General features: G+C 36.0%; 1 protein-coding gene across 2 annotated transcripts; it reads right to left on the minus strand.

Annotated features, from left to right (window-relative positions):
- Window positions 1–1,303: 1,303 nt before the first annotated feature.
- Window positions 1,304–10,914, minus strand: LOC137707898 (golgin candidate 5-like). 2 transcript variants are annotated; one of them, XM_068446838.1, is made up of 20 exons: window positions 10,720–10,914; window positions 10,416–10,570; window positions 8,999–9,984; window positions 8,006–8,077; window positions 7,233–7,307; window positions 6,949–7,063; window positions 5,900–5,961; window positions 5,764–5,811; window positions 5,171–5,455; window positions 5,027–5,086; window positions 4,833–4,916; window positions 4,627–4,692; window positions 4,450–4,548; window positions 4,148–4,366; window positions 3,450–3,564; window positions 3,143–3,363; window positions 2,838–2,897; window positions 2,645–2,758; window positions 1,752–1,826; window positions 1,304–1,650 (listed from the first exon to the last, which is right to left on the minus strand). In XM_068446838.1, the coding sequence occupies exons 2-20, from the start codon at window positions 10,567–10,569 to the stop codon at window positions 1,618–1,620; spliced, it is 2,943 nt and encodes a 980-aa protein (XP_068302939.1). In that variant the 5' UTR covers window position 10,570; window positions 10,720–10,914; the 3' UTR covers window positions 1,304–1,617. The 2 variants fall into 2 exon arrangements, with proteins under 2 accessions (XP_068302939.1, XP_068302938.1); XM_068446837.1 differs by having other exon boundaries at window positions 8,999–9,990.
- Window positions 10,915–11,251: the final 337 nt, after the last annotated feature.

Consider the following 11,251-nt stretch of genomic DNA (forward strand, 5'->3'; position numbering starts at 1 on the left):
TGTTGACATTTAGTTTTACAAATAATTAATTATTTGTAATGACGACATATTGATCATATATCGATGACATAACAATTGTAAAACGATGATATAATCACAACATGCTAAAAACTAACCATTTATGCAATCGAATGTCAAAATTTGATTATTCCAGCTAATTGTCCATAAAAGTAACATTGTTTAGAGATTAAATTGTCATATCATTCGATAATGTTTTAGTTACTCAAAATCTTATTTCCATGAAAGCATATCAAACCATACAACGGGCAAGTGGCCCTCTACTATGATGGTAGAAAGCAGTGTTGCTCATGCACTATGACGTGAGTTTGAACCTTATTTGTTGTACTCAAATATTATTTGATGAAAATGTTTTTTTGAAACAACTTAATCGCAACTAACATTTTTTAACAGCATGTTCAAGACTAGCAAAAACCAAAATTAGTTTTCATTTTATGCTTAAGAGTTAATTTTCACACTTTTTTTTTTACACCTCACATATTTATTTTTTATTTTTGACCGTCAAATCGATTAAAACAAACGAAAACAATTGAAAAATTAAAAGACTTTGTAAAGAAAAGAAGACAAGACATTTTCCTTGGGGTTTTTGCTTTTTCATTCGGTACCACATCTCTGTCGAGATGTCGATTGACGTAGTTAGAAAACCTTGGTGCCATCATTGAAATAACTATATGGGAATTATTATTATTATGATTATGTGTTTGATCAAGATTGCGAAATGTTCACGGAAACTAAGTAATTCAGCTATATTTATCACCTTTAAAAATAAAAAATTTGATCCAAAAAAATACCAAACAGCCCTTTCATTTTTTTTCCAAAATTGACAATAGAAGCAAATTGGCTTATTATAAAATTAAAGAGATCATTTGATAACTATTTCGTTTTCACTTTTTCACTCTGTTGTTAAGTTGAAAACTAGAAACTTGTTTCGTAGTTAATTTGAGTTTTCAATTTTCAAAAAATAAAAAAAAAACTCCAAAACCACTTTTTGAGTTTTCTAAATTTAGCTTTCAGTTTTCAATATTTTTTAAACTGAAAACCGAAAGTTATTACAAAACAAATTTTCAATTTTCAGAAAATTGAAAAACTAAAAACAAAATAATTATCAAACAATATTAAAACTTATTGTGGTGAGAGATTTTACATGCCCGCATAGTGGCCCAAACTTGAGAAGTCACAATTTTTCAAAGGGCCCAAATTCAAAAGGACATGGGAGCTCAAACTTTTGGTTGGGGAGGAAAAGCATGAATGCTGGGTGGGAATAAACACCCGTAGGGCAAAGTGGGGAAAAATAAATCTGAATTCATATTATTTGTGGGTAAATATAGTAACACAAAACTTGAGACCTTATAACCTGGCAAAATCTGACACCAGGATTCATGCTATACAGCAATTCCCCCAAATTACATACATGTTTAACAAGCGCGGGCGCGTATTACGCTTTCGGTAGTTGCTACCGAACTCTTTGGCCAAAACAAAGTTTTAGGACACCCGGAACCCGAGAGTACATCTTTGAACAAACAATTCCCATTCACCCAGTATACATTATATATGACCATGAAGATCATGAATTAGTAGACGAGCGCTATAACGTACCTTTTAGGCTCCAACGGATGAGCTCATTATCTGGATCTGTAGATATACGTGGGCATGTATAATTGTATAACATTAGAAAACAAACATCATGAGTTTTTAGGGGGAGAAAAATCGGACTTCAATCAGCACAATATTACCTTGTTGACAAGCAAGTTTACTTGCTCTCTGTACATCTCCTTCAAGTCCACAATATCCGCACGAAGTTCCTCCAGCTAGGCACACACAGCCACTTTAAAATCAGGACTAGCCGTAGAATATCAATTTTCATGCTTCCCAAATTAAAAGTAGATAAACAGAATAATTGGAAAATGACAATTAAGGAAAGGGAGACGGAATCTTCCCATCGGTGCAACTAGTCATATGTGCTATACTAAGACGGTCTCTCTCTCTCTCTCTCTCTCTCTCTCTCTCTCTCTCGTTTTCAAAGTTTATAAATCGGATGGAAATTAGGAGACGGAGTGTGAGTCTGAGAGAGTGCTAAAATTTAATTCTAAATCAGTTTTTTTCTATGCACTTTTAATCTATTCCAGCTAGTGCTGCTTCTGTTTTTCTCTTTTAACATTTTATTAAACAGAGAAGTGAAGGTAGCCTCCTTAGACAAACTTAATTGAGTCAAGACTCGTGCTGTATAACTTGGAGAAGGAAAAAAATTAGTTTAGATTGGATAGATGGAGGCTTTATCTAATCTACCATCGCATTTGTTTGCCAAAACAAGTAAATAAAATTGTATATAGTAATAAGCGGTCGATCTCTGTGCCTCTTTTAGGTATTTGGGGAATCCTCCTTAATAAACATAATATTCCTATTATGTTAATGTCAATTGAATTAATGTTATTAGCTGTGAATTTAACTGCTGCTATATTTGATAAACTTGACACCTGAAGAAAACTTATTAACCCATCGATGCACACAGTAGCTACACTTTAAGTTTTAAACGACTTTTTCAAGATCTCTAAAGGCCGAGCATTACATGTCATACACATGAATCATTTAGACAATTTATAGGTAAAAAATTGAAACTTAAATGTACCTCCTCATCGCGTTCGCCCATTAGCTCCAGTGCAGCAGAGTGCCGTCTCCTTAGCGCATCTAGCTCTGCTCGCATACCAGGCAACATGACAGCCTCTGCCCTTAACTTTTCACACTGCAGCAACATGATCAATCTCTAGCTCAGTTATAAGCAAGATACCTCCACACAATAATTAATTCAGATTCAAACTCACCTGTTCTGTCATTTTGACTAACTCCTCAGCAAGAGAATCACGAATAGATTCCATGGATGCCTGAAGTAAAATTGATGAAAAACGTATTAGACAAAACACAGTAACAAACATTTTCTAGGGGACTTAAGAGTCCATGCTGGTTCCATGCTAGTTCTTTTAGTGTTTTGTTTTTTTCAAGGTGTAACGCCTAAATTAATCTGGAATATTAATTCAGAATATTAATTATCAAAGCAAACAATACTATAACATGCGATGTAGATCTCAGTGACATTATTGTATATGAGGAGCTTGAAATTAATACGCACCAAACGAGACATGTAAGATGCTAGTTCACCCTCCTTCTGACGAAGAGAAGCTTCAAAAGCACTAGGTGTCATGCTCTTCATATAGTACGGACTCATGGTTGCCTCTCCAGCATTTCTCCTCTCAGAGAAACCATCGGATGAGTCTAAAGATGCTTGAAGAAAATAGCTTTCCTCCATGCTCCCCAGGCTACTAGCACTTGAGAGTTTTCGGCTCAAGCTTCCTGTTAAAAGTAAACAAAATTATAGCATAGCCGACAGACAACTGATGTAACATAATTAATAATTTACATAAGCCAAAGCATCAAACCATTCTCTACAGCTGAATTGTGCCTTGTTATAGTAGTCTGATCAGATACAGTAGCAGAACGGACATGAGCTGTCTTTTCCAACTCTAACCTAGCAGCTTTCTCCCTTTCTACCTCCTGTCAAAATCAAAAGCCTAAGTCAGGAAAGCTAATGATCACCAATGTTATATACTGAACAAGGAACTCAATTTTGTATGCTCAGATTAGTTTCAGATCAACTGCTTCTGCCTTTTACACATTGTTTTTGGTATGAATAACTTTTTTGTTGCATCAAATATGAAATACTAATCATAATTTGTAACCGAAATAAAATACTAATAATAATAAACTATTTCTAACACTATCAGGAGAAGTTCCTGTGTCTTACTGCCTATTTGTTTTAATGGATTCTGTTTCTTACTGCCAAGATTAAAAGATTGCGACTGAGGAGAGGAATAAATCGAACCGAAACAATGGGAGTTTTCTAAACAATTTAAGCACATATGGTTCAACAATTTCTTTTCAGTTTCCTTGCTCGTCACTTCCGATTTTTTTTTTTTTACAAAGTCACTTCAGAATTTAGATACATCAAATCAACTCTTGCTATTACAAATATTATGGAGCAATTTCACTTAACAATCAGACAAATAAATATGAGGAGAGAGGCCACGTTCATAGAATTGAAATACAATATATTTATCAATGAACCAAGAAGCATCACCTGCTGTAGCAGTTCCCTGTGCATCAATGCATCTTGTAAATCTTGCTTATGTTTTCGCCTGAGTTCCCTAATTTCTTCTTCAAGCTGGTTTGCACGGCCTTCTTGAGTGTCAGCTTCCTCCTTTGCTGCAAGGTACTCCTGCCTATTTTCAGCGGCTCTTTGTCTCTCCTTTTCAACAGACTTACTTAACTGGGATTGCTCAGCTCTAAGACATGAAATCTGAGATATATATCCAGTATAAGTTAATGAAATAATGACAAAAATTTGATAATTCCCACTGATACAGCCCATAGAAATCCAACCTGAGCCTCAAGAACATTAATTCTAGATAAGGTTTGAGACAAGCGCTCATTAACAGATCGCTCTCTTTCCTCAGCAGCTGCAGCTTTGGCCTCTGCTTCCTGTAGAAGCATTAAAGATAAATGACCCTATACATATTTCAAATTCTAAATCATAACTTGCCAAGACATTCCACAAACCTGGAGTCGAGAGTTAAGAGACCTCTCAACAGCTGCCCAAGCTTCCGCTCTTCTTGAAGTTGTTTCCTGTTACCAAGGAAACAACGAAGAGTCAAGACTGTAATCAAACTCCATGAGCCTGACTCTAAGCAAATTAAAGACCCGCATCCAAGGTGCACTAAAATTCTCAAAGTATGCCCTAAAAAAGCATTCAACTCTGCATTCACCTGCATAGCTTCAATCTGCCTAAGAAGAGGCCTAGTAGATTCTGGTACTTGGGTAATCAACTCCTCACATCGGCGCTCACTTGCCTAGAAAAAAACAACATAAATCAAATAAATTGCAATATATTTGCAAAACTTGGAGCCAAAAAAATATATAAGAAGAAAAGCGAACGACAATCAAAGGAAGCTTTACAGACTTGATAACGTTTCTGAAGATCCTCAATGTCCCGGCGAAGCATGTCTTCTCTAAATACTGCCTGAAATTAAATGAACAGGTAACTTAGGCCACAACTTTTGGCAGGTCAGCTTAAACAACCAATGACAATAGACAAGTAAAAAACCTGCTGTTCCTTTCTAGTTAGAGTCTGCCGCAGCTCTTCAAGTGCCTGAACTAGCAAAGCCTCACGTTCCTCACCCTCTTTTAGACGCTTCTCTAGTTCAGATCTGGCTTCATCGTTGGCACGTGCCTCGGCCATAGCTTCTGCCTCCTTGGCAGCAGCCAAAGCATTAGTATAATACTCTTTCTGTAATGCGAGTTCTGTTTGGTGCTTTTCAATGCTTTCCTGCAGCAACTTTTCTGTTGCTGTCTTGTCCTTCTTAATGCTCTCTACTTTATTCTCTTCTACCTGAAGGAAGAACCACATACATAGTACTAATGACAGCCATTTTTGCACCAAAGAACGAAGACCATTCACTAGATGCAAACTAATTATCCATATGTATATTACCATATAAACATAAGAGTGAGAAAAATAATGTTCCTTTGGTTAAATAGTTGATTGTTTCAACCTTGCAGCTTTGAAAGAAAAACGAGGGCTGACCAATTTAAGTGTCATAACATCAATGTCATTTCAAATTCTATGATGACTGAAAGAGTTTACTTTGAAAAATTAAATCAGAGAACCACAATTTTAAAGATTCTAACTTGAATTACCTGAAGTTTAGTACTCAACCCTTTCTTCTCTTCTTCCAACTCTCTGATCTAGTATTCAGTAGAAAAAGATAAGAATAGCTAGCAGTGAAGGACTAAAGAATGAAAGATCAGACAATAAGTAGACCTGCTGGCATACCTGAGCCCTTAATTTCCTAATCTGAGCCTCTTGAGCAGCCTGCTTTTTTGAAAGCTCTTCGCCTGGTACAAAAATTGAATATATGAAGGAATTTTCATAATGATTGAAATATGAAATCTAGTCAGAAGTCCTCTGGTTTAGCAGATAACACACAATATCAATGAATTACACATAATGTCACAGAGAGAGAGAGATGTTCTTAAAGACTCCAGAAAAAGTCAGCTCACTAAAAATTCTTAATGCTTAAGGGCCAAATTCATTTTTGCCTTTCAAATCAATGAAGATGCAATGATTTTCACAATCCATCCCAAGCCTACTTTTTGTCCGATTTGTCATTTGCTCTCTATCTACATTTTATGCAATCATCTCCTCCCTACCCTAAAGCGAAGTAGCCCCTCTCATCCTTCACAATTTTGTTATTTGCTTGCTCCATCGACACAGAATGGAGCCATATTCTAAGAAAAATGATAACCAAACTTACTTGAGCCAATGTCATGAAAGCAACTGTAAACTGCTGTATTATGATTCCTACCCTACACTAAAGCCAAGTAGCCCTTCTCATCCTTACAACTTTGTAGTTTGTTTGCTCCATTGACACGGATCAAGTCATCCATGAAGCAATATCTAACTAAGAAAGAAAAAAATTATTGAAAGCTGTACTTTACCAATCTTACTCAAGAAATATCATGAAAGCAACTGTAGATCATTGGAACAACTCAAAATGCACATAATGACCAATGCAGCAACCTTAACCAAATCACTTTGATCAAGTATCCGAACCGGATTATTATCAGTTTCCCAGAATACTTAACAATAAATTTTTTCTTTGACAAAGACTCCTTCCATAAATTTCCATCTTGTACAAGAAAACTTAATAGAACTGCTCTAAGTCATTGACAAATCTGGGAACTAGCAAGAAAACATTTATACCTAAACATAAGCAGACTAGCTTCATATATATTAAAAAAAAATCCAATACATTTTTGTCAAGAAATATATAGAATATGTAGTAAACTGAACCAAATATGGAGGGAAAATAATATTTTTACCTTCAGCCATAACTTGATTAATTATTTCATCTTTTTCCTTCAGAAGAGCAGCTGCGTCACTTTTCTTATTCTGCTCCCGCCTAAGTGTGTCCCTTTCCTTAGTAAGAGCATAAACCTGAAATCATACAAAGGAATATAAAATATCAATTCAATACAATAGCAGTAAGGATTTAAACAAACAATACAAAATCCAAGTTAGCATATGATCAAAAACATAGTGCGCACAGTTAACAGTTAGATCAATCCCAGCACAACTTTAAACAAGAATTTTTTGGAAGAACTACCTTCCTTTCAAGTGTTGCAACCCTTTGATGATATTCCTCTCGCAGAGACTCAACTTCTGCATCACTGGATTTTCTCTGTCCAATTACTTTCACCAGTTAAAATGTGAAAATCTATAATAAACGTACTTTATTACAATGCAAAACTGCAAGGCTAATAAAGCAATTCGGGGAAAAATAATAAATTGATAATGACAAGGTGAACCAGTCAGCCATGGTTGGTTTCAAGAAAGACTAGAAGTTTGTCTAAACATCAAATGTATAAATAAGGACAACCATCAGATTGTATGTGCAAACTGGTAACTTATAATTCCATAACATGATAAATTACACTGAAAATGATAAAGCATCATGAATGATTCCCACTATACAAAATGAATAATCAAAATAAAATATACGCATTCAAGTTTCATTTACATAAAAATAAATAAATCACAAATGATAGAATAATGCATTTAAATTTTAAAATAATAAATCAACATAAGTAATGATACGAAGAATTAGCATAATGTGGCTGATATAATTTCGCCCATATTTTTTCAATAAATGCTTCAGTGACAAGCCAATGGGAAAACTGCCTGTGTCTGAGAATTTCCCAAATTGGCCTTATTTGCGGACAAACAAATGTGAAGAGAAGGCTATATATGGAAGATGGTAGCGAATACAAGTGCATCATACACCAAGTGTGAACAAATCAAAGAAAAAATATACATGAACAAGTCATTATCAAATGTACCCAAAATAACAAAGAATGAAAAATGTACAAATACACATACTTTCAAATCCTCAATCACTGCTTTTAATTGCTCATTTTCGTTCATAAACTTTGCAATCTCATCAGCTTTTGCCTGGAAAAGCAATCAAATATATTAGATGTCAGAACAGAAGACAAATAATGAAATGAACATGAACAATGAAACATAAATGCACCAAGAGAACCACAATGGATAGACAGCATAAGAAATTTTATTATTGTTTTTTGTATTTTTAGGTACCTTATCTAGTTCCCATATACACAAATGGATAATGTTTCTTTTTCCTAAATCAACACAGACACGTAACCTGAAAATGCGAGGTTTTCAGCTTAACTATCCAACTTTCATAAACACACACACACACACATATATATATAGGATTAGGATCCCGGGACATAGGTTTTTAACACCCATTTTGTAGGGCCCACTTTGTAATGTATTTCAACGACCTGAAATGTCTATATTTTAGTACATCATCATAGATCATCCTTGCAAAAAATTAGACAAATCCAAAACAGTAACACATTCATTTGTAATGAAGAAAATGGCCGAATACGGTTCTACAAACAAACGCTAAATTTAATCCAACGGTCATATGGTTTCGGATTTGGGTAATTTTTGGCAGACGTGATCTTTGAGGGAAGACCTAAAAGATAGACGATTCGGATCATTGAAATACATTATGGAGTGGACACATTATGGAGTGGGCCCCACAAAAATGTGTGCCAGAATGTGCGTCAAAAGTGTGTGTCACTGGATCGAATGAAATGAAGAGGATCAAAGGAAAGAACTAAACAGGGGGTGTGTGGATGGAAAAAAGGGGTGTGTGGATAGCACCACCCTATATATATATATTGACACTAGACACCACTAATATATTAAAATAGATTTAGTCAAGAAGTTCAGCAGCGGTGTCTGAAGTGTCTATCCACTAAACTGACAGTAACAATAAACAAATGGTCAAAGTATTAAAAGCTCTCAAATAAGATGCTACGTATTCATTTCATTGTGTACCTGAGCTTGTCTTGCAGCTCCTTGCAATGCAGCTTCCATCATTTTCATCTCCATCTTTACCTTCTCCAATTCAATCAAAGCATCTGAAGAGCCAGATGCATTTTCTCCCGAGCTCAAATGCTGCTCTTTAACGTCAGCTTCATTATCATCAGCTCGTTGATCAACTTCAGGTTCCTCAACAACAGCATTTTGCTCTTTCAAAACCAATTCAGAAACTGTATCCAAAGCATCATCAGAAGGATGCACATCGGGTAGTTGATTAGTAGAAGATCTACCAACACTGTGAATCTCCTCCGTTGAGAAGGAGGGCTCATCCAAACCTCTAGGCTGACTATCAGTCGATGACTCAGCTTCGACTGGAGAAATCATATCAACATTCTCTTCAACCTGCGTCATATGTCCATCCTTCTCTACTTGTGGTCTATGTTCATCCAACTTCTCATGCACATCGACTACACCATGTGCCTCACCCAGCAGAGCAGTACTAGTTTCCTCAACTTGATCCGCATCAACAGATCCTGACTTTTCCTGCGATGATTCTGAACTTTCTGAGGGTCCCACCATAGAAATCGTGTTGTGTTCTTGAGAATCAACAGAATCTGATGGGCCAGAATTCTTAACAGTGGATTCAGGTTGTTCAACTGCCACTGAAGAAGACTCAGATTCAGATTTTTCAGACTCTGCTATCACAGTCCTTGTTTCCCCCACAACCGTAACAGGGTTATCATCTTTTTCTTCCTTGACAACTTCATTTTCCTCTTTAGCAGCCGTCTGTTCAGTTGTAGATTGTTGCAAAGTTTCAGCTTTGGCCCCTTCTTTCTCCTCAACCGTAGATGTTAGCTGTAGAGATTCAGTTTCCCCAGGTGATTTGTCAACCTTAGGTGGAAACTCAGAAGACCCGGCTTTCTCTGATGATTCAACATTACTTTCCTCATCTTGTTGCCCCATAAAAGACATAATCCTTTCAGTAGATGAAGGCCATAATCCTGAAGCTGTCATACATATAGAGAGGATATCACGTTTCAATTTCCGTCCAAAATAGAGACTCAGAGAACATAAATAGCTACCGAATAATTTTCAAGTATTTAAAATCTCTTTTAGCCGCTTATAGTGTACACGACTTCCAACCAAAAACAAAACTCATCTCCTAGAAACGCACTGGGAGAAATCACAATTTACCATTAACCGAAAATGCAATCCATATAAGCCCTAAAGACGGCATTCTTTCCTTTTGGGTTGATTGAGCAAAGCAGTTTTAAGTTGCTTAACACAAACCATGACACCATTTTACTCAGTGAAGCATAGAATGTAGCTCATTTTTCAACCCAATAAGCAATATCATAATACTCATGTAACAAGATACAGAAAAATAGATAAAGTGAGACAAATATGAACAATGTGTGAGATTGAGAAGTACCTTCATTGCCGGATTCGGCTTTCTCTCTGTCTTCGAACCCGAGGGCGCTATCGAAATTCTTCTCGATGTTCTTAACGCTCTCCTGGAGCTTATTCACGGCCCCGGCGAGATCGGGAAAGTTCCCCAAAGACACTTTCCCACTGAACCACGCCATTCTGTAAACAAAAACGAACAAATCAGATTCAGATTCAATTTCGAAGAACCAAACAAACAAAAACCGATCGGAATTGAAACAAAATATAAAGAATGATCAGGATCCGATTCGAAACGGGTGGAATCGGAGAGGAGCGGAAGAGAAATGAACCTGGTTGTGGGGGTCAGATTAATGCCGGCGGCTTTGGGGATCAAATCATGGCGGATGCTTCGTTGAGCTGAAGGAAGAAGCTTCTCTGTGATTTGCGTCTAGTTTCCGAACCGGTGAAGTGAGAGAGAGACAGGGAGATAGAGAGAGTTAATCCGAATTCTGATTGCTCGTAAAAACTAGAAATTCGAAGTACTCTGAGTTTGACAAGGTACAAGCCGTTTTTTCATTAAACTAAAAGTAAAAAGAATTCCTTTTGAAGGAAAAAAAATTTTTAATATTGGGATTTGACTTATCCCACAACCTTAATAATTTTGTTTATTGATTTTTTTAATTCATTTGATTAGACAGATGAAATTTGAAAATGTATTGAGAAATAAAAATAAGTGTATGGATTATATGTTCACGCCTCTTGATTTCTTTAATTTTGTTCAATATAAAGATAAAAAAAAATGAATATGAATGTGCATAGAAATAAAAGAGTGCAAAAGCCCACATCTTTTTAACTTTGAATGAGGGTCATCTCTAGATCCTC

The sequence above is a fragment of the Pyrus communis genome, chromosome 11 (assembly GCF_963583255.1).
Source record: "Pyrus communis chromosome 11, drPyrComm1.1, whole genome shotgun sequence".
Lineage (NCBI taxonomy): Eukaryota > Viridiplantae > Streptophyta > Magnoliopsida > Rosales > Rosaceae > Pyrus > Pyrus communis.